Genomic DNA, 24,455 nt, shown 5'->3' with positions numbered 1-24,455 from the left:
TAGTGATATTGTAGTACCTGGGTTAATAACACTAATAAACCAAAGTAAGAGAATTTTTTTTAAGTCAGAACACTCTCACCATCAGAAGGTGGGCATAGTCCACAAAGAATATTCATCAATGTACTCTTTCCTGTTCCACTGTGGCCAAGTAATGCAGTAATCTGACCCTCATATATGTCAAATGACAAACCTAGTTCAGAAAAGAAGACTCAAATGAGATTTTTATTTCTGTTGAGCTACGCAAAATAATACATAATACTTGAATAATCTTGAACTAAGTCAGTAGGTTTAATAATAGATTTAAAGTTATTAGCATATCTAATTAACAGCATAATAGTTAATATTATAGGATAAGAATTCCTTGTGACAGTCAGTGGTATGAACAACAAGTAAAAAAAAAAAAAAAAAAAGAAACTTATTTTTTGTTTATACTAACAGATTTTAAGAATACACAAAACACTGGGGAGGTTTTTGTGAACCTACTATTGGGACTTCCTAAGGTAATTAAAACAAATAAGGGACAAACAAAAATTTGTTCCCAAGGGTATTAACAAAGTTAAACAGTGGCAGAAACCTAGAATTTAATCAATAACATGGGAATGGCTGAGTAAATGCTTGAGAAATTTAATTTAAATAAAAGAAACATAGGGTGCCTCAGTGGCTCAGTTGGTTGAGCATCCAGCTCTTGCTTTCATCTCAGGTTGTGATTTCAGGGTTGTGAGACAGAGCCCTGTGTTGGGCTCTATGCTCAGCAGAGAGCCTGTTTGAGATTCTCTCTCTCCCTCTGTCCCTCCTCCCTCTCATTCTCCTCAAATAAATAAATAAATAAATAAATAAAGTAAAAAAAAAATTAACTAAAAGAAACATAAAATGAGTAACAGATGGACATGTCAATGATTAAAAGAGGAAAAAAAATAGGGATCTGAACCAGCTCAGAATTACTGTAGACCCTGATCTGATGAAGGTGACCTGGGATTCTCAGTTATCCCTAAAGCTTCAGGCCAGAAGCAAAAATAAATCCTCTCTAGAGGAAGATCATATCATCCAGAGCATCAAATAATGTCTGCAATTTTCATATGCAATACACAGCACTCAGTAAAAAACAACCAGGCAGGAAATAGTAAGAGAAGGTCAAAACTCAACAGAAAAAACAGGTGACAGAAACAGACCCAGAGGAGATGAAGATATTGACATCATAAGATTCTAAAACCCATGCCATCCGTGCTCTAAAAAGAACATTGGCAAAGAACTAAAAACCATACAAAAGAACCAAGTGGCAAGACAAAAAGTGGAAAGGATAAGTGAAAAATATTTCCATACACAGTTTAATCAGGTTAGACCCAACTGTCATTAGTATATGAAAAGAAACATCATAAGAAAATATCTAGGCTCAGGGGTTTAGCGCCTGCCTTCAGCTTGGGGCGTAATCCTGGAGTCCCGGGATTGAATCCTCCATCGGGTTCCTTGCATGGACCCTGCTTCTCCCTCTGCGCCTCTGCCTCTCTCTCTCTGTCTCTCATGAATAAAGAAAATCTGGGCAGCCCAGATGGCTCAGCGGTTTAGTGCCACCTTCAGTCCAGGGCATGATCCTGGAGACCTGGGATCGAGTCCCAGGTTTGCTTATGTCTCTGCCTCTCTCTCTCTCTCTCTCTCTCTCTCCCTCTCTCTCTCTCTCTCTGTCTCTCATTAACAAATTTTAAAAAATCTTTTTTAAAATTTTTAAAAAAGGAAATATCTAGACTAAGGCACGGAGAGACAAAACAATAAACAATTCAGAAAAGAGAATAAAAGACACCTGGGATAAAATGAAAAGTCGTAAACCTACGATAATAAACCTAAAGGGAAGAAAAGAGAAAATAGGACAGAAGCAATACTGGAAAATACTGGAAGAGAAATGACTGAGCATTTTTTTTTTTTAAACAGAAGACAGACATCAAGTCATAGATTCAAGAAGCACTTCTTTACCTGAAGTGGAATAAATGTAAAACAAACAAGCACCACCAAGGCAAGTGGTAGTAAAACTGCTGAAAACCAAAAGAAAGGCTTTAAAAATGGCCAGGGTAAAATATATACCAACAACAGAGAGATAATAAAAGCAACAGCTGTCTCTTCAGCCAAAACAATGGAAACAAGAAGACAACAGATTACATTCTAAAGTGCTGGGGAAAAAAATAACCATCAAACTAAAATTATATATTCAGAGAAATATCCTTCAGAACTAAAGGTGAAAAAAAAAAGATAGTTGTAAACAAAAACTGAGAGAATATATCATAAGTAGAACTACATTAAAGGAAACCACAAAAACATTCTTTTCATGCACGAGGAAAATTATCCTAGATGGAAGATCAGAAATGCAGGAAGTAACAAACTTAAATCATGCGGTAAATATATAGATAAATAGAAGTGGAACTGTCTTTTAAAACCAACACTAATGACCATTATCTCTGGTTTAAAATGTATGTAGAATTAAAATACATGAAAGCAAAGTAAGTTGGAATAGAGATAAAAGGGATAAGTAGGGATAAAAGTAAGGTCCTGGACTTCCTTTTCTTGCTTTACAATTCTACAGATGCTATAAATTAGTAAAGCACTAATTTATAAGTAAAGAATACATTTCATATTATCAAGAGTAATTTCTAAAAAAAAGCATGTATAATTAAGAAGCCAACAGGGGGGAAATGAGAAATGGCACAATAAGAAATACTCAATTCCTTCCAGTCCAACTAGCCAATTGAGGGATGAGAGACCATATAAAAAAGGCAAATTATCCCACCTACAGTCTTCTAGACCAACTAGTCTATTAGCCAATTATATGCCCAGACCACCATCCAATCCCAGATAATCCACAAACTGATGGAAGAACTCCCCACGCAAAGTGGAGATTCCTTAGCCATAGTAAAATAATGGTTGCCTTCAGCCATTGAGCATTAGGGTAGCTAAAGTGTACTGATTCCATACCAAGAAGCTAGAAAGAGTGGAACAAATTAAATCCAAAGAAAGTAAAAATACAGAAATAACAAATAGAGTAACACAGCTCAATAATCCACAAAGCAAATATACGATAAAACCAAAAGTCAAAAGTTGATTCCTTGAAAGATTAATAAAACTGATAAACCCACTGTAAAACAAATGAAAAAAAAATCACAAATTACTAAATGAAGAGAGAGAACATCATTACAGATTCAACAGACATTAGAAAGATTATTAGAAAGGAGATTATTATGAACAATCTATAACATCAATTTGGCAATTTAGATGAAATGGACAAATTCCTTGAAAATAACCCATCAAAACAGACACTGTGGTGAAAATTGATAAACTAATTCTAATATACTTCCATATAATTCTTTACATGCCAATGCAAAGTGCCCAAAATACAATATTTAAAGTTATCAAGAGGTGCCTGGGTGGCTCAGTTGGTTAAGTGTCTACCTTTGGCTCAGGTCATGATCTCAGTGTCCTGGGATTGAGCCTTGCATCAGGATCCCTGCTCAACTGGGTGTTATTCTGAATGTTGGCAAATTGAACACCAATAAAAAATAAATTTATTATTATTAAAAAAAAAAAGGGGGAAGATGGAGGTAGGGCAGATCCCACTGCCAACCTGAGGATGAATCCAGGAGGAGCAGCTCCAAGAGAATGCCCAAATAGGAACAGCACGAACATCACAATGTTTTAAGTATTAAATGAGGCAACGTGTATAAACTTCTCTTTGTAAAGTCTTAAATGTTGTACAAAGATAAAATTTTATGATTCTTTGGGAACGAAAAGACCTGGCCTTGAATCCTACCATGTTGTGCCACCTAAAAGCCATGTGATCTCTTTTTAAAATTTCTCTAAATCTCAGTTTCTTCATCCAGAAATGGCACTGATAACAGCTACTATCCACAGCATTCATGAGACTTAAATGATCAGGAGATACCACTTTGTGAACTGTAAAGTGCAAACTAAAATAAATGTGAGTGTGGTAAAAAAAAAAAAAAAAAAAAAACCTGCTCAATGGAGCATCTGCTTCTCCCTCTCCCCCGACCCTCCTCTCCCCCCCCACCACTTGTGCTCTGTCTCAAATAAATAAAATCTTTAAAACAAATAAATATAGTTATCAAGACAAACTATAAAGCTATAATAGTTAAAAAAAAAAAGTGTAGAAGCAAGGATAAATAGACCAGTGGAACAAAATACAGTCCAGAAGTTAAACCACACATTTATAACCACTTTATTTTTTTCTTTTTTAGAGAAGGGTGGTAGGCAGAGGAAGAGAGAGAATCTTAAGTAGGCTCCACACCCAGCGCAGAGCCCAACTTGGGGCTCAATCTTACAACCCAGTTGATTTAATTTTCAAAATAACAATATTGAGATACGGTTGACAAACTGTACATATGCTGAACAACCTGCTAAGTTTGATATGTGCATATAACCATAAAACCATCACCACTATCAAGATAATGAATGTATCTCCACAAAAAGTCCTGCTTTAAAATGTCTCCCCCTTGCCTGTTCTACCCACCTCTGCCCATCTCCAGGTAACCACTGATCTTTTTTCACTAAATATTAGTTCTGCTTCTTTAATTTTTAATTAAATTTTAATTTAATTTAAATTAAATTTTTAATTAAATATATTTTCACCATATTCTACTTAAGTAAAATTAAAATATATTTAAATTTATATAAATGTAATCATACACTATTACTATTTTATTTCTGGCTCCTTTCACTTCATAGAATTATTCTGATGCAAGGCTCAATCCCAGGACCCTGGGATCATGACCTGAGCTAAAGGTAGATGCTCAACCGACTGAGGCACCCAGGTCCCCTCTCTAATACAGGATTTTTAATTGTATCTGAATCTACTGAAATGTGAGTAAAGCTGACAGCCAACATTGAGTCATCTCACCCATGAACACGGTATCTCTCTCCACTTATTTCTTTGATTTGTTTCAGCAATGTTTTATTTTTCAGGGTACAAATCTGTTACATCTTTTGTCAGACTTATCTATATTTTCAGATACTAAGATATATGCTATTTTTAATTTTCATTTTTACTAAAAATTTAATATATAGTATATTATATATATATTTAATATATAGAAATATGATTGATTTTTTCATATTTATCTTATATCCTTGTCCCCCTTGCTAAATTCATTTTAGCTCCACTAAATTTTTTGTAGATCTAATCAAATATTTAAAATGGATACTCATATAAACTACAAATGCAGTTTCATTGCTTCTTTTCCAATTTGGATGCCTCCATAATACTGATAAACCATATCCAATCAGCTGAAGGCCTACAGAACAAAAACAGGTTTCCCTCAGAAAAGAGAATTCTGCCTCAAGACTGTACCATAGATTTCCAGCCTGCCAGCCTATCCTGTGAATTTTGGACTCAAGACTGCAACTTCACCTCTTACCTGAGTTTCCAAACTGCCATTCTGCCTTATAGATTTCAGATTTGTCAGACCCCACAATCATGTGAACCAATTTCTTAAAAATAACCTCTTCATTCCCTCCTTCCCTATCCCTCCAGGTCACCTGCTCTCTGTATGTACGTGTAGCTGTGTCTGTGTATATGTTCTATTCCTTCTGAAGAATCCTGACACCTTATTAAACATTCTACAATCTCAGAATAGTTCCCACAGCAAGTTAATTATCAGACTCAAAATGTCAGTAGTGCCGAGGTTGAGAAACCCTGTGCTGGGTCAAAAGGGAAAAAAATAATTAACATGTAAACACATGCACAATAATTAAATGAAAAAGGACACAGACTTGTTCAAAGAGTTGAATCTTTTTCTTTTTCTTTTTTTTAAATTTTATTTATTCATGAGAAAGCACAAGCAGAGGGAAATGGAGAAGCAGGCTCCCTGCCAAGCAGGACCCTGGGATCACAACCTGAGACGCTTAACAGACTGAGTCACCCAAGCACCTCAAGAGTTGAATATTTTTCATCTTTAATAGAAACTACTTTTTCCTTTTACTATTTTGATGTTAATTTTACTTTTTTTAATTTAATTTTTTAAAAGATTTTATTTATTTATTCATGAGAGACACAGAGAGAGAGATGCAGACACAGGCAGAAGTAGAAGCAGGCTCTTTGCAGGGAGCCCGATGTGGGACTCAATCCCGGGTCTCCAGGATCAGGCCCTGGGCTTAAGGTGACACCAAACCGCTGAGCCACCCAGGCTGCCCTTGATGTTAATTTTATTATGAATATTAATCACATAAATAAGTGAAAGTACCCCTAACTGAAAGAAAAGTGTGGTAAAGAAGTTTAATTTTCTCGCAAACAAGGAAAGCTACTTACTTCTCAAAGCCTCCACATTTTCACCTTTCTTTCTGTATGTCTTCTGAATACCACTGATTCTGAAAAACACCATATTCTACTTAAGTATTTAATGTAATTTATGAGGATGTGTTTTCATGTATAATATTTTTATCAAAGCTGTCATATTTAATAGGAATAGCAAAGTACCTTTCTACTAAAACAATAAACCTAAGAGAGCTGACAATGATTATAAAAATTTTAAAGAAACCACAGAAATATATAGTATTCCTCTCCATTTTAAGTGTCATTCATTCATTTTTCATGACAAGCCAACTTTTATAAATAAAGCATATGCTCAAGCAATTTATAGATTCCTTTTCATTTTTGAAACTTTTCTGTTTGTAATTTATCAAATACAAATATATCAGGGTAAGGGAGATTAAAAATCAAATGCTATATTTCACATCAGCACACATTTCAAACTATTTATAAATGTGAAGTGGTTCTCTCATTTCACTTTAAATGTCTTAAATAACTTTTAAAAGAATCAATGGTTTTGTTAACCAGTTTAAACTTTGCCCTTTAGAAGACAGACCATTAGCTCACTTATTACATCCTAAGTATTTGGCTCTCCCTTGCTTTTATGTATTTTTCTTAAATTTGAAAAACACATTATAGTATACTTCACTTTTTCTTCCACTTTTCTTTTCTCTTTCTTCTTCCTGTTATTTTTAAATTTGGTTTTGACTGATCTAACTGATCTTCTTCCTGTCGTTTTTAAATTTGGTTTTGACTGATAGTAGTGAAATTCCTGGTTCACAGAAATTAAACTGATACTTTAGTTACCTCAAAATACCCAAAGATTTATGAAATTAACCAAGGACAATATGTCATATAGCTTAAACAATGTAGCCTGAATAAAATTATAAAGTTAATATTTATTCTTTTTCAATCTACATAATGGAGCAAATTTGAAAACGGCTTAATTGTAAAATAACAGGTTTTACTACTTTTAAAAATTTCCATTAAAACATAAAATTTCAAACCTAGCCATTATTTTAAATGGTTCAAAGAAAAGAACTTAAAGCAGAAGTAGGCAATAGTGTGCTATAAAAATCATGAGATGTATACCAAATCTCTTAAGTTATATGCACTTTTTAAAAAACAGGATTTAAATGTAGCAGGTTACATCAATACTTCTTATACCTAAATTGCCAAAGATTAAATGATACCTTATGGCTTCTTTTCCCATAAATTCTGAAGAAACAGGCTCAACAATTTCACTAAAACTAATATTCCCATTAACATTGCCCTCTGATAACTCCTTATAATTTCTTTTGCTCTTTGACCAATATGACGGCTTTAGAAAATATAAAGATGATCTCCGTAAGCCAAATTCCCCTGGAAAATAAAAAAACTTAATTATCATAACAAATTATTTCTAAAAACCAGGTTTCAAATCATCAAAGTAGTATGAGAAACATACAACCTAGATCTGAAGTTTATATAAAAAGCATTAAATCAGCACTGTGTGAAAAATGTTTTATTGGCATAATTCCAGGGCATAAACAGTTTGAGACACTTAGAGTGCATGGGAATACGAAGGTGAGTGAAATACATTTTCCATTAAAGCAACGATCATCTTTATGAGTACATATATGCAACAAATGGCTAGAACACAATGCAGAATATTATGCATGTCATCCATGGTGCTAGTAAGAGTTTAAGAGGAAAAGTTTATTTCTAGATAGGGAATATATCCTGAAGGCTTAAATGAATATCATCTTAGAAAGTCTCTGAAAACAGCTAGTATTTAATACTTAGAAAAGTGGATATAGTTCATGGAGAAGACTTTTTAAAATCAGAAGAGTAACACAGCTACAGGACAGGCATAGAAGACTTAGACATGGTAGACATTGAGGTTCTCACATAGTATATAACCATTCTCACCTCCTTTCCCCCAAAACCGACATTCCCATTTTTTTAAATAGCCACTCCTCTCCTAGATGGTCATGTCCGATCTGATCCCAACTACAGAGAAGGCCCTAACTGATCTAATCAGTATGTTGCACTCTCAGATGACTTACTGCTCCAGGCATAAGCATGTAACAATTAGACAAAAGCAAAGGGTTTATTTAGGATGGGGATAGATTCATCCTCCCTCTTCCCATCCTCCCTGTTCCCATAAACAAAGAAGCATACCACTGTAGCCAGAAGGAGAGCAAACCTGCCACGTAGACACAGGTGGTCAAAATATGGAGAAAGCGGGTCCCTGATGACATAGTTGAGCAGGTCAACCAACTCAGAGCCTATCTCTGGACTTCCTTTTAAGTAAAATGATTGATTTCCTTCTTGTTTAAGCCAATTAAATGGTTTTCTGTGAAGAGTAACTAAAAACAATCTAACTGATATCCTGGAGCTGTGTTTAAATAGGTAAAGAGGATTGTATGGAGAAATATAAAATACAATAAAGAGGGAGAGAGTGAAAAGAAGGCATTAAATATATAAAACTATTGTGAAGGACATTAATATATAAGGAGTTTCTATTTAATTCATGAGGATATGCCCCGAGAGGTGATTTCTGAGCAGGAGATTAACTTGATTAAAGGGAAAGGTGAAATTTTAGACTGAAGGCAGATAATGAAATGAGAGGTATTACAAAGGTGTAGACTGCCCAACCTATCCCTCTGCAGTGATGGAAATGTCCTGTACCTGTACTGCACAACATAGCAACAGCCACATATAGCTATGGAGCAGTCGGTAGCAAGGTGACTTGTGCTACGGAGGAAATGGACTGTTAATTTTTTAAATTCTAATTAATTCAAATTTTAAAAGCCATTTGTGCCTAGTTGTTAGCATATAAGTGCAGGTCTAGAAGACAGACAAAAGTAATGAGGAACTCAAAGGGGAAGGTCAAGGGAGTGTTAGATACTTTAACAATATTTTGAATCTACAGGAGTTGGCTAGAGATGCCAAAAGATAAGAAGAATGGTAGGAGTTACAAGATTACTTCATAGTTTTGTACCTTAGAGGGGAAAACAGTGAAATACTTTAGCCAAGAAATATTGACACAGGGAAGGACAGAGATAAATTCAGTTAGAGACTTAAATATTTTCAAAGCAAACTGCTTATATTCATGAGTGGTTAAGACACAGATACAGGGCAGCCCGGGTGGCTCAGTGGTTTAGCGCTGCCTTCAGCCCAGGGCGTGATCCTGGGGTCCCAGGATCAAGTTCCACATCAGGCTCCCTGCATGGAGCCTGCTTCTCCCTCCTCCTGTGTCTCTGTCTCGATCTCTGTCTCTCATAAATAAATAAATAAAATCTTAAAAAAAAAAAGACACAGGTACAAAACATACTTATTTGAAATTAAGTTAAAAGTTTGAACAACAAATGTGACTTGGGGTTACTCTGACTTAAAAAAAAATTGAGATTAAGTTGATCCTATGTAAGCAAAAACAATAAAAAAACTTTAAAGTAAAATCCAATAACTACCTGCATACCTGGAATGACTTGATCAAGATAGACAGCCAAGAGGACATAGAATATACTATTAAGCGCTAGCATGACAATAGTAATAATTAGAGGATATGGGCCTTCAGTCAAATTAGAAAATAAAGCACCTTCATTAAAATCTTCTAGGTGCATGACCTGAAAAACAGAAACAACTTTAGTATATAAAAATGATAAAAATAAGCAAAAGCTAATACTACTTGGAATTACTCATAATTATCTAGATTGTTAGTAACCAAACTGGGCCTTTCAACAGATTAAACAATCTACCAAATCAGTAGTATGAATTTACAAGGAAAACAACAGGAATTTTACCAAAATATAAGTTTTCACAACAATTCATTTTAATCCTTTTTAATGTTATGTTTCTAAAACTAGTATACTTCCACTCCTGGGGCTTTTAATTCTAATGCGATGACTATCTAAAGAAATAACAAGAAAGTATGCTGTTAATATTAACTGATGCAAACAAATGGTCCACATGGAAGTCAAACAAATAAGAATTAGAGAATAAAATTATGATCAGCATCCTTTCAATGCTGAAAAGGGAGAAGATATTCTGATTAATACAACTATTAGATTGTTCATAGTAGATATATGTAAGGGAGCAGAAAGAAATATACTAGAGGCTGAGGCCTCATTTAGGTCCCAGATCTGCCATTAGGTGGATTAAAAACTTGAATCACAGTGCTCTAAATCTCGGTCTCCTCATCCGTGAAATGAAGGAGATGGGTTAAATAAATGCTGAAAGTCCTTCCCACAACCAACAAAATCCTAGGAATCTATTATTCTACCTCCCAAGTGAAGGAGAACTCAGTGGAGTTCTTAAACAACAGTTCTTAACTTAAAATGTGTAAACAACAGTTCTTAGTTCCAACTTAATTAAGACTTGTTTAATTCAATGTTCATAAACAATCTTAGATCTCACAAATCAGAATATTCTATCTAATCAACATGAATCTCTTATATTAATTAATTACAATTTTTCTTTATACATTAACCAAATTTATGTTCCTTTATATAAGGCAGTTTCTCCTAAGAATTTTTCCCTTAGAATCTGATGGCCCCTGTAAAGGCTAATAAAAATCAAATTAAAACTTTCAAAATAAGTATTATTTAGGTGAATGACAATCCCATGAACATTAAAGCAATAAAATCCACCAGGTCTACTTATTTCACTAAGACAGTCATGAGAATTTGTTTTGCTCCACACACAATTTCCTGCCAGGTACACATCTGAGATAAATTTACAAAAGCAGCAATGTAACCAGCTCATAGAGCAATCCAGACTGCCTGATGTTTAAACAATGACGCCTAACAAATTGAATTATTGCAGTGAAATAGATTACTAAGACATACTAATGCACAAAGTAGAAAACTTATAAACAGATCATTTAATAAATGAAAAACTTAAAAATGGAGAAAATGTAAATAAAACCCAGATAAAATATGCTCCAGTATTCAAGTAGCATTCCTTTCACATGTGGACATTTTAAAATTTCTTTGCAAATCCAAAGTAGTATGCATTGTAGTATAACAGGCTACACATAACTGAAGAGAAAAAATATTTAGTGAAAGCAAGATAAAAATATTACCTACCTGTGCTATACCGATTAAAAAGGTACACTGACAGAAAGGACTGAAAAGCCACACTAATGATTTGGGAAAACTTTCCATGAGGACTATCAAAAGACCAACAAATCCAAAAGCCACAGTGACCAAAAATTCAACTATTCCCACATGTTTTGATTTTTTAAAAAGAGGTGTCAGCATTAAAGCAAAAAATATCTGTAAAATATAAATACTAAGGTTAATGCATTGTATGAAAACAAAATTTTGTTTGTGAAAGAACCAGTTATTTTCGTTGGAAAATACATTCATTAAAATAATTTTTAAATGCATTGGTAAGGTATTTTATTTTCATGTAAATTGTGATACATTAAAAAACTTAAGATGGTAAGCATTAAACACTCCATTTTACCTATACATAGGCAAAAGTGATTACTTCTACACTACAGAAACCATAAACAGCCATGTTTCTGCAGTTAGATGAGTACATATGTGAACAAAACATAAATCAACCAGCTTTTAAAGAGAAAACTTATCTCTTAAACTCAATCTGTTTATAAGATACAAAATCAAGTAACTGTACACAGAAGTCTGAGTTGTTTGTAAGTTACATTATTTAACGTAAAGATGATCATCAGAAAATTTAACAGCTGGTACAGCATGGGCACACAAGCCAGTCAAAATGGAAACTGGAACCAGTGCAAACAAAGGCTGAATTCAGCCAATATACCAAAGAACATCAACACTGTCAAAAAGTTATGTTTATAAAGGTATACTTTTATAAATCATCACCCTATAATATAAATTAACTTGAAACAGGATTTCATGGAAACAAAGGGGAAAAATGTCCAGTACCAGACAACCTTAATTATACACATAATGTGATTATATGAAGACAATAAAGATTCAGTGAGATTGTATATGAAATATATTATATGAAAACAAATTTAAACTTGAGACTACTTTGTACCTTTTTTAAAAATACAGAAGTACAATAATGCTACATACAATTCATTTACCAGTAACTTAGTAATAAATCAACTACAAGTTAACCAAAGAATAATACTTTGTCGTATTAATCAGCTATTTTGACAGTTCTTTATTCCCACTTCAAGTTAAAATACTCACAGATGATAACCCATACAGGAAAAAAAGTAGAAATATCACAACGCAGCTACTTTGAGGGAATAACGAAGAAGCTGTTGCAATGACTGCCATAAGAAGGGACATAAGAAAAATCAAACTTGTATACAGAAGAACCCAGGAAAGCCTAAAATGAGAATATAAACACATTTATGGTTAAATGCATAGGCTTTATCAGTTTAAAAATCATTTCAAAAAAACTTTCAGGTTTTTTTACCCATTTTATCCTTAAAATTAACTGTATTTATTCTTTCCTGTGTATAGTCATTTACTGAGAATTAATGCTCTTATAAGTAATTAAAAATACAACACTGGTTAAATTAAAGGTAAAAGTATAATCTGACAAAGACATAAAAAAGTGATTATCTTTTCAAGAGTCAAAGAGAAGTTTACAAATTAAAAACAATTCATGACTAATTTAATATTCTCCAAAGTTCGATAATGCACATTTCTGATTTTCTTAAAATATTGAAGAGTTTAATAACAATTTTCTTATGGCCTGGGCTATAACTAAACCTCTTGATGGCTTTTGATACTTTACAACAACACTAATCAACTAATCACACAATCACTTATCAACAACATACTTTACATTTACACAATGAAAGATCAAGATCAACAATGGACTCCAGATATTTACTCAAAATTTCTTCCCAAATCAGAGTTCAATGGAATTGCTATAGCACTTAGATTTGTTGCTTTTTAATGTAAGCAGATCATGATTTAATATGTGCTACCACAAAAGCACTGAAATAGGACTGATGGATATCTACATTACCAAAACCAACTCCATCATTTTCCAGAAGCAAAACTGAGGCACTGAGAAATTGATCTAAATGCTTCCAATTACTGCTTCCTCACAAAGCACTTTAATAATTCAATGCATCTTAAAAACCAATCACTACCCAAATGACAGAAGAAAAAAAAACATGCAAAGAAAATACGTTACACAACAATGACTCCATTATGTAAAGTGTTATAATTGATTGCTACATTGGGCTAAATAAAATAAAATTTTGTAAAATGGACTATAATAGCAACTCATATGCACAATATTAACTTCTCCTCCAAAATGAGTCCAAAATAAATTTTCCTACTACACAGTGGGAAAAGGAAAATTCACTAAGAATTATTTATAAAACTGCACACCTCTATAAAATCATCATTATATAAAAATGCTGACACGTGAAAGCTCATTTGTGAAAATATTTTTCAAATTTGTTTCTCTATAAACTATTTTGTATATTTTCATCTTAATTCACATAAATAACTGTTTTCCCCAGGGGGAAAAAATCCCATATACCACATTCACAAACTTCAATCATTTTAATTACATTTTTAATAACATTCATATACTATGATTTTGGAGGAGGACTGTAACACACAATTAATTTCTAACTTTCCAAGATCTCTTACATTCTATATACCGAAATACACAGAGCACACCTCATCAATTAAGACAAAATATAAAATAAAATTTAAACATGTAATATCAACATGAGTTTTTCAAATACCACTTCCCTTATGGTAAAAAAACAAAACAAAACAATATATTGCTAAAGCTTGTTGCCTACTCTCATATTCCAAGACAAAGGTAGTCATTGCAGGTAAACAGGATCAGCACCTCAGATTGAGCAAATAACAAATTACAACACTGAAGATCTTTATACTTAATTATTAATCACACTAAACAATAAACTTTTAATAACATACCAAAAGGCAGTATCATGAAGTCCCATTATCTTTAAAAACTCCTTTAACTTCTTCTCTTTTTCTGCTACGATATGAATGGCCAAAAAGTATCCAAAAGGTGAAAATGCTATAACTAGGTATATTAAAATTACTCCTCGGGGAAAGGTATCTATCTCAACCACAGCAGTTTCTCCCATAATGACAGCTTTAGTTGATTCCAGTTCCCTCCAGAAGGAAACATTGGTCTTCAGCTAGAATTGGAAAATACAATCAATGAATTTAATTGACAGAGGCCCCCTATAAATATATAAATATATATACCTCTAAATGTAATACAAACCTATTGGAAATACAATCCTCAAAAACCGCACCTGAAATAAAGTGACTGACCCCAGTATCATGACACAGCATACATTATTGTTTTTATTCATTCTGGAAACATACCATTAAGTCTGTAGTTGGGAAGTGTATAAATGTTGATGAAATAATTTGTCGAAGAAAATAAATTGAACAATTATCATCTTAAGCAGACAGTTATATACATCTTAACAAAAATACGCACTTCTAGAGCAGCCCAGGTGGCTCAGCGGTTTAGCGCCGCCTTCTGCCCAGGGCGTGATCCTGGAGACCCGGGATCCAGTCCCACCTCAGGCTCCCTGCATGGAGCCTGCTTCTCCCTCTGCCTGTATCTCTGCTTCTCTCTGCTTCTCTCTCTCTCTGTTTCTCATGAATAAATAAATAAGATCTTTAAAAAATATATGCACTTATAAAATTGAGGAATTAGGAATGATTATTAGCACCATGTTATTTTTATTCAAGGGGAAAAGTCTGTAAATAAAGATCTTTCATAAATATTACCTATGGTCAACACAGATACAATACAGATATATGGAATGCTAAGTCACATGCTTAGAAACCATCAAATAAAAGTGGGGTTTGAAAAATATTACATCAGAAAATATGACTTATATTTTTTCTTTTAGGAGCTGTAATATATATCTAGTACATCTAACTGCAGACAAACCAAATCTTAACTGTAAAGACTTAGAGTGTAATTGCTAAATATGGTTTGGCTTTATTTTACTTCCTTCATCATATTTACCTGTATAATGGCAGCATCTATGGATGCTTGTAAAACTGTGAACCCTGAGGACCAGTACTGAGCAGCCTCACACGATGTTGAACAGCCAGCTATGGGGACAAAATGTGAGACATATTTGCACAACAACTAAGTGTATTCTTTTAAAGATAACATATGGAGGGTTACTAAAGCAATATAATTAATCAATCTCCATAGGGACCAAGAAAATGAGCAATTGCCTTTTGAAAGCAAGGAATAGCATGTTCCTGATTATTTACTTGAAATTTTTGAAATAAAAAAGTTACATAGAAAGAAATTAACTGTAAACATGATTATTTAAAAATAACTCACTTAAAAAAAAATAACTCACTTTTCTGTTTCAAGTAAGTCATTCTACAGTGACTTAATCAGATTTAAAGCACTTCTAGTTGCCAGGACAAGTCCAGGTTAAGAGCCCAGAAAAAGAAATGTTCGTAATGGCTTTTTGGAACCAAGTCACAAATTCAGTACTCATCATTAAGAGACTTTAACATTGCTCAGTAAACGTTTGTGGTTAGTGGTATTTCTTCATAGGTTTAAGCACTGAAGGATGTTTTCCATGATATCAAAATAAAACTAATAAAGTTCATTGGTACAAGACCTTGAAATTTAAATGATATGTAGCACACCACATGTGAAAAAGTTATATATATATAAAAAAAAAGTTATATAGAGGAAAAAATGCCAATTCAGAAAGTCATACAACTCAAGATAAAATTCTGCCTTCTGTTACTATAATTAAAATAATATATAAGTATATTAAAACGCATGTTATGTAAGTTATATTTCATATTACATGTAGATATTTGTGTATACATATATATATGCTACATTTGACAGTCTTCTTTAAACAACTACACAGTTGAAAATGCCAGTGTTTGACCACATCAAATTTTGCATATGAAATAAAAGCAGCAAAGACATGCATTTATTTGATTTACAACATTACTTAGGGCTATTTACCTCTTGAATCCATATAAATAGAAGATACTGGAATCATATCAGGAAAAAAACGGAGTTCATAGGACATGAAGTCTTTGAAAACCACACCCACAAAGTTGTTGGGCTTAGAAAGACTGGATACTAACAATTCTTTTTCATTTGTATATTCTTCAGTAATTATGACTGTAAAATATTATAATAAAGTTGACTCACAAATTTAAAGTTTACTGCCAAACAACAGGCCAAATTTAACATGACGTTGAAGAATACAATATTTTATAAGCACTTTTGTTTCATTCTTTCAAGAAAATAGAGCCATTCTAAAAATATACTAAATAATGAATAATAGTATAATTTCACACTTTCTCAGCTGTCATCTGAGTACATAAATTATGTATCTAGGTAACACAAAAGCTATTAATATGACAAAGTTTAGCATATAGTTTATTATGCAGTATATGCAGTTCATTTGTCTATTTCAAAGTAAAGCATACAAATAACTCCTTGATAAGTGAATGCATATTTTATTTCCAATTTTTCTTCTGAAGAAAATTCCATTATCCTTCTTCTCAGAAACCAAATATGTTCTCTGGTAACTAAGACACAACTGTCCTTTGAGTAAAAATTGCCATTTCAACCACTTATTGCTTGTTCCTTTCCTAGAAGATATATGGAGAAAATACTCTAATCTCTACTGCACTTCCTTTCACATCAGATGATCCCAATGTTTTAATATTTTCTCAGAGTTTTATTTACAAGCAACTAGTCTTCACTACAGAAGCTTAAGAACATGTGGTAAAATGTGAGAACATAGGATTATGTGCTTACCTGTTACTTATTAGCTGTGTGAACAAAGATAAGCAATTTAATTCTCTGAACTTCAGTTCAGTGTCCTCATCCTTAATGCCTAGCTGATCACACTCGTCGTTAAGATCAAATGCAATTACAAACATAAAAATGCTCTATAAATTATAAAGTGTTATTTCAATGTGAATTGTCATGATTTCCAGACCTTTAGGGTGGACAAGGATTGAGCTGAATAAAGAGGGTGGTAGTTCAACATCTTATCAGTCATGTTACCATATATATGGATTTGTGTTCAACTTTCAGACAGTTCTATTGTTAAAAAGACAGAACTTAAAAAAATAATCTATATACATATTTCTACTATTTTAGCATCCAAGTTAATACATACTGACTTGGATTCTGTTGGTATATATGCTTTCCTCTAACTCAGGATTACCTGAGAATTTCATTCTCAACATTTCTGATCAGCTTTTCGAGCTGGCATACTAAATGTTTATGGCTATCCATCCAATTTGTACTTAGGTAAACCAACATATACCAATAAGATATTAAATAGTAATAAGTTAGAAAGAAACCAACAGGGGAAAAATTATCTGGCTCCTGATTACATAAGCTTCATCTATTCAGTGATATATTATCCAAATCTATGATGATACATACTCAAAGTTGATTAAAACTATCTAAGACAAAATGTTAATTTGTTATTTTCAACAATTTAGTATTTCATTACATTAATCATCATAGTATAAACTGTCACTTTCTTGAATTCTTTTTTTTTATAAATTTATTTTTTATTGGTGTTCAACTTGCCAACATATAGAATAACACCCAGTGCTCATCCCCTCAAGTGCCCCCCTCAGTGCCCATCACCCATTCACCCCCACCCCCCGCCCACCTCCCTTTCTACCACACCTAGTTCATTTCCCAGAGTTAGGAGTCTCTCATGTTCTGTCTCCCTTTCTGATATTTCCCACTCATTTTTTTCCCTTTCCCCTTTATTCCCTTTCACTATTTTTTATATTCCCCAAACTTTCTCTAATTCTTGTCTTGGGTTCTCTCACAGCCACTTTAAGCTCATTAGTATCACATACTTACACTGTTTCCCCTGTTTCCCACTCTATTCTTTTTTTTTTTTTTTTTCCCACTCTATTCTTAAAAGAAGTACAAAGAGAGAAAAATAGACTTAGGTGCTTAGCCACAGTCACAGTCTCCAAAACTAAGCACTACTTCTGTTTATACCATATACCTCCATAAATGGGCATGATAGGCTGAAATGATTATTGCTTAGTAATCTTCATACCTCTACCTTATTTTTTTAAAGATTTTATTTATTTATTCATGAGAGACACAGAGAGGCAGAGACACAGGCAGAGGGAGAAGCAAGCTCCCTTCAGGGAGCCTGATCCAGGATTCGATCCCAGGTCCTCAGGATCACAGCCTGAGCCAAAGGCAGGTGCTCAACCAATGAGCCACCCAGGTGCTCCTATACCTCTAGCTTATTATATGAGTCAGAATAAAAAAAAAAAAAGATGCCTTCAAATCTTTTATCCTTTTACAAATATGCTTATTTTATAAATGGTCTGAGAATTAAATATAAAATATTAAGACAGGGCACCTGGTTGGCTCAGTTGGTTAAGCGTCTGCCTTAGGTTCGGGTCATGGTCCCAGAATCCTAGGATCGGACTGCGTGTTGGGCTCCCTGCTCAGTGGGAAGCCTGCTTTAAACTCTCCCTCTGCTCTTCCCCCCTGCTCATTCTCTCTCTCTCAAATAAAATAAAAAAAAAAATAATAATAAGACCTACAAAACATGCTTCAGCAGGATTAAATGATTTTAGTAATTTTTATTAAACTATATTTTGGTGACGGGACATATCTCTAAGTGTTAAGAATGTAATTTACTCAATAAAGCAAGTAAAAAATACTGTTACAGATAGAATCCATATATAAGCTCACAATACCCTCAGGAAGATGATCAGTAGAAACTTTTTGCATGATGTTTCTTGTAATATTAGTCACTGGAGTATATCCAAGTATTAAGTTAGACAGAACAGATTTGTCCATAGGATTAAGTTCTCTATCAGGCACTTCTTCATATTTCTTATTTGGATGCATCATGCTAATTAATATTAACCAAAATAAAAAAAATAATGGAAAAAGAATTTCCTGTAATAAAGGAGACAAACAAGATGATTATATAATATACCAAAAGCAGCAAATATCATCAAGATTTCTATGCAAACAATATAATACTAAGCAAAAACATGAGGAATTTGGGTCTCCTTTCTTAAGCACAAAAAGTAAAAGCAATTCTATCCTGAAAGAAGTATTAAATATCTCATCTAACTCAACAGGAATATTAGACAATTTTTCCTTTACATTTTCACCAAAATATTTTAAAATTCAAGTCACATAAATTAAAATCACATAAACACTAATATTTAAAGATCTTAGATTACTAAATATAAAATATAATAAATTTACTTATATATAACATTATTTAAATTAACTTACAAAACAGCCCAAACTGGGCTCACCATAAAAGTATCTTCACTCAAATCTGATTTAAAAACTCATGCCTTAATTATACCTCAATTTCTACTATTAAAACTATTCTCTGTAAAGTTGAATAATCAGCTTTAATAGGGATGAACCTGTTTCACCTTGCTGTTTAGCTGTTATGCTTCAGAAAAGGAACAATATATTTTCAGCCTTTAAAATTTTTAACTGGTTAGGCAGGGTTATTACTTTCTTTTATCTTTCAAAGTAATGTAGATTTGCTGAGAACAAACATGTGACATAATTTTAGTAATCTCAGGTAACTCAATCCAGAGTCCAAAAGATGGGAAGTCATGAATAAACCGTGGAAAACTATTCCATAAAGTTATCTGTGGAATTTTTCTTTTATTCCAGAAAACCTGGGAAATGCACATCTAAAAGCTCAAACTTAAGCACTGATATCAGAAATTAACTAAATTTAGGAATGGTTATTAAAACTTTTAACATTCAGAAGACACAGGTAATTTAGGTAGTTTTCTGTGCTAACACAAGTTTTTACTTCACAAGCACATGAGACCTAATGACATAAAATTGTAATAAAAATATACTGAGAAAAATAGATCCTCTCTTAGAAAGGGAACATGTCAGTGCAAAAACTGCAATCAGGCATAAGAAAGAGTCATTTAACTTACCTGAACACTACTTTTTTTAGTCCTGCATTTGATTAGATAATTCTTCAGTAGGAGTGTTCTGGTCTGTCTCCAAACTCCCACCTCCCTAATTGCAGTAGCCATGTTTTCTAGATCAGTCTATTAAAAGAGTAAATGAAAAAAACTGGAACCACACAGTCAAATGCATGCAATTCAATAGCAAAAACAGATGTTTCAGTTTCAGGTTAGAGAAAATGATGAATACTCCAAGCTGTCTCTCCTGTCTGGACAGAATGCATTAAACAGCAATTTGACGACACTGAAATAGTAAACAGTAGCATGTGAAACAGAGGGAATCAAAATTCAAAATCCCCACAACCAACACTGAGCTCACCACTTTGTGTCTTTTGGTATTCCCCAAACCGAATGCACTGGAAGTAGGTATTAAGGCAGAGAAGGCAAGGCCCAAAAGCTCTCTAGTTCTGGCTTGAGACATCGGAAAGGAAAGTTTTCCGCTCAGGGAGAATGAGAAAATACCCCACCTTTTTTTCTTTTCTACATTCTCCTATGCCTCGATCTTCGAGCAATCACATGACAGCATCAGACTGCAATAAGGAAAGCCTAATGCAGCCCAAACTCTGAGGCAGGAAAATCTTTCTCTCCAATAAGTGGAGCTATAGCTCCAAAAGGGTGGGGCCAAATCCCAAGGTGATCTCTATCTCCTAGGTCCTGGATATGGTTGATGGATGCAAGTTGTCCAAGTGTGCGGTTCAATGAGGCAAAACAACTCTAGCATTCTAGCTGCAGGATGGAAATGAGAAGCCATAGGGAATTCGAAAGTAGTAAAGGGAGAGCAAATAAAAAGAAGAGCTCAGGAAAGCAACATAATAAAGTTGCTCATTAATTCCAGGACTAACTCCCAAGCTGGGCACAAATGGATCTAATCCTATTCTGTGTACCAAAGACCTGAGGAACTAAACTAAAAGACAGACTACTGCCAGATCCAGACCAATCATCAGGTGGCATACACAGGACAGATCCAAACTGTTCTACAAGGGTTTTTGAAAACTAAGCTGAGGGGCAGCACCTGGGCAGCTCAGGCAGTTAAGCATCTGCCTTTGGCTCAGGTCATGATCTCCAGGGCCTGGATTGAGACCTGCATCAAGGCTTCCCGCTCAGCGAGGCATCTGCTCACTTTCTCTATCTCTCCCTCTGCCCCTCCCCACTGCTCGTTCTCTCTCTCTCAAATAAATAAATAAAATCTTTTTTAAAAAAAAGGCTTTTGAAAACTAAACTGAAATTAGATCCACAGCTCAAAGAATGCGGATGAAACCTGTGACCTGAACCTAACCAGGATGACAGCATGCTAGAAGAAAGTATCAACACTCCCCATATAATCAAAACAAAACCCAGTCTCAATCCAAAACAACTCAGAAAGAGAAGTTTGTGGAAAATATCACCTCTATTAAGAAAAGAAAAATCAACAGATGGCAATGTCAAGACGACAGACTCTGGAGTATTCAGACGAAAACTTTAAAGTAGATACTTAAAAAGTATTCCAGCAAACAATGGCAAACACTCTTGAAAATAATGAAAAATTAAAAAAAAAAAAGATGTAAAGGAACACCAAATAGAAACTTTAAGAACAGAAAACGAGTAACAAATAAAACCCATGGAATGGGCTCAACAGAGATAACAGAAAAAGTGAATTTTACAGACTAATAGAAGCTACCCAATCCAGACCACAGAGAGAAAACAGGTTTTTAAAAAAATTAACAGTGCCTAAGAGAATGATGGACAATAACAAAGGTCTAACATTCCTTATCAGAGTTCCAGAAAGGAGAGAAGAAAGACTGTTAGTGATAAAAAAATATTTTGGGCAAGAGATAAAAAATCTACAAGTTCCAAGAAGCTTAATGAATCCCAAACAGTATCAATCAGAGGAAATCCATATCCATACACATCATAATCAAACCATTAAAAATTAAAGACTAAAAAATCTTGAAAGCACTCACAGAACAACCATGCATTACCTATACAGGAATAATGAATGACTTGAATGAGAGCAGATCTCTCATAAGAAATTCTATGGCAAAACTAGAAAACTCCTACACAGCTGGTGGGAGTGCTGGTTCAGCTGCTAAAAAGTTTGTCGGCTCCCCAAAAAGTTAAGCACAGAATTATCATATCGCCCCACTATTCCATACACACACACACACACACACACATACACCCAAAAGAATACTTCTAGGTACACACACATACACCCAAAAGAATACTTCTAGGTATATACACCAAAAAACTGAAAACAGGGAATCAAACAAGTGTCTGCTCAGGCAGGTTCATTGCAGCACTATTCATAATTGCCAAAGATAGAAACAGTCCAAATTTCCATAAGCAGATGAATAAACAAATTGCAACATACACACACGCACACAGAATTAAATATTATTCAGCCATAAAAATGCATAAAGTACTGATATATGCTATAAGGATGAAACTCCAAATCATTATGCTTAATGAAAGAAGCCAGATGCAAAGATCAAATATTATGTGATTCTATTTATATGAAATTTCCAGAATATATAAAGCCATAGAAATGAGATGGAGGCTAGTGCTTGCACAGACTGAGGAGAGGATACAGAAAAACTGCTTAAGGAGTAAGGGTAATTTTACTTTGAAGTGAAGGAAACAAATTTCACTCTTTTTTTTTTTTTTTTTTTTAACAGTATGATGTAGGGGCACCTGGGTGGCTCAGTTGGTTAAGTGTCTGAATTCAGCTCAGGTCAGGATCTCCAGATTGAGCTCCAAGGCTGGCTCCTTGCTCAATGGAGAGTCTACTTGCCCTTCTGTCCCTCCTTTAACTCATGTTCTCTCTCAAATAAATAAAATCTTAAAACAAAAACAAAAATAGTATGCCCTAAATCATTGTCACAGGTCCAGTATCCCTTATCAAGACTATCTTTACCCTTGAAAGTCCTTGGAGCTCTTTCTGCCGGTGGACCTCTGCTGGAGCTATCTCAATTTTTCAGAGGTTATATTAAACTCAATAGAAGTGGCCAGAGTCTAAACTGCAATCTCTGTGGTCTTTATTCCAGTTTGCTTATCTCCGTAATCTAGACTCTACACACCAAAGGGTATTGAGGGCAGCTTGAAAAAAACAAGGGAGGGATCCCTGGGTGGTGCAGCGGTTTAGCGCCTGCCTTTGGCCCAGGGCGCGATCCTGGAGACCCGGGATCGAATCCCACGTCGGCTCCCGGTGCATGGAGCCTGTTTCTCCCTCTGCCTGTGTCTCTGCCTCTCTCTCTCTCTCTCTCTGTGACTATCATAATTAAATAAAAATTAAAACAAAAACAAAAACAAAAAACAAGGGAGCCTGAGTGGGTTAGTGGTTGAGCATCTGCCTTCAGCTCAGTTCATGATCCCCAGGTACTGGGATGGAGTCCCTCATAAGGCTCTCCACAGGAAGCCTGCTTCTCCCTCTGCCTATGTCTCTGTCTCTCTTTCTCTGTCTCTCATGAATAAATAAATAAAATCTTAAAAGCAAGCAAGCAAACAAAAAAGTCCTGTTAGGCCATCTTCTAGAACATTAATTGTTGCCTTGTATATAAACCTATTTGATGAGGGCCACTGGTGTGACTTCCCTCCAGAACAAGAACAATCCATTCCAATCTGGCTAACCATCTCATACCTATAAAAAAAAAAAAAAAAAAAAAAAAGCAGGCAACTTTTAAGAAGCAGCTTGTCTTACCCAAAAGTAAGTATAAATTAAGTTTGGATTAAATAAGTATCCTCTTTATGTGCACAAAGAGAGATTTTTTTAAACAACAGAATTATAGACAACTTTTACTTTCTCTGTGCTTTTTTCTATTTTATCAATTCTCCTATTAATATGTGTTACTTATGTACTAAAAAAATTATAGCAGCACCTGGCTTGCTCAGTCAGAAAAACACAGTTGCTCAGTCATGCAACTCTTGATCTCAAGATTGGTAGTTCAAGCCCATGGTGGGTATAGAGGTTACTTAAAAAGAAAAAAGAAAAAATAAATTTTAATTACACAATTAGACATACTGTAAAATATATTAAATAAGTAAATTAAAAACAGCAGAACTAATAAAGCAGTCAAGAATGGAAGATACGTTGAAAATAAATTCTCCCAACAGCCTCATTCATATTATATCAGATTCTGTAAAGAACTGATGATAATCATCTCTAGGCCAAAAAAGGAACAAAGAAAAAAGAAAAATTACACTCATTCAAG

At 34.0% G+C, this 24,455-nt stretch overlaps 1 protein-coding gene across 3 annotated transcripts in view; it reads right to left on the bottom strand.

Moving 5' to 3' along the window:
• Positions 1-24,455, bottom strand: part of ABCA5 (ATP binding cassette subfamily A member 5) — a 72,583-nt gene that overhangs the window by 38,743 nt on the left and 9,385 nt on the right. For 2 of the 3 annotated variants that reach the window (XM_077853648.1, XM_077853649.1), the window contains exons 2-12: positions 20,236-20,352; positions 19,006-19,210; positions 16,262-16,423; positions 15,281-15,369; positions 14,200-14,429; positions 12,472-12,613; positions 11,374-11,562; positions 9,765-9,912; positions 7,495-7,663; positions 6,302-6,360; positions 80-190 (exon numbers count right to left, since the gene is read on the bottom strand). In XM_077853648.1, the coding sequence (XP_077709774.1) occupies positions 80-190; positions 6,302-6,360; positions 7,495-7,663; positions 9,765-9,912; positions 11,374-11,562; positions 12,472-12,613; positions 14,200-14,429; positions 15,281-15,369; positions 16,262-16,423; positions 19,006-19,210; positions 20,236-20,337 (1,606 nt within the window). In that variant the 5' untranslated portion in view covers positions 20,338-20,352. Of the gene's footprint in view, positions 1-79; positions 191-6,301; positions 6,361-7,494; positions 7,664-9,764; positions 9,913-11,373; positions 11,563-12,471; positions 12,614-14,199; positions 14,430-15,280; positions 15,370-16,261; positions 16,424-19,005; positions 19,211-20,235; positions 20,353-24,122; positions 24,216-24,455 lie in introns of those variants that run through there. The other variant, XM_077853650.1, reaches the window with a different exon arrangement.

This window comes from Canis aureus, chromosome 16 (assembly GCF_053574225.1).
Source record: "Canis aureus isolate CA01 chromosome 16, VMU_Caureus_v.1.0, whole genome shotgun sequence".
NCBI lineage: Eukaryota > Metazoa > Chordata > Mammalia > Carnivora > Canidae > Canis > Canis aureus.
The sequence above is the reverse complement of the archived record's forward strand: the minus strand, read 5'-3'. Positions and strand labels throughout refer to the sequence as shown.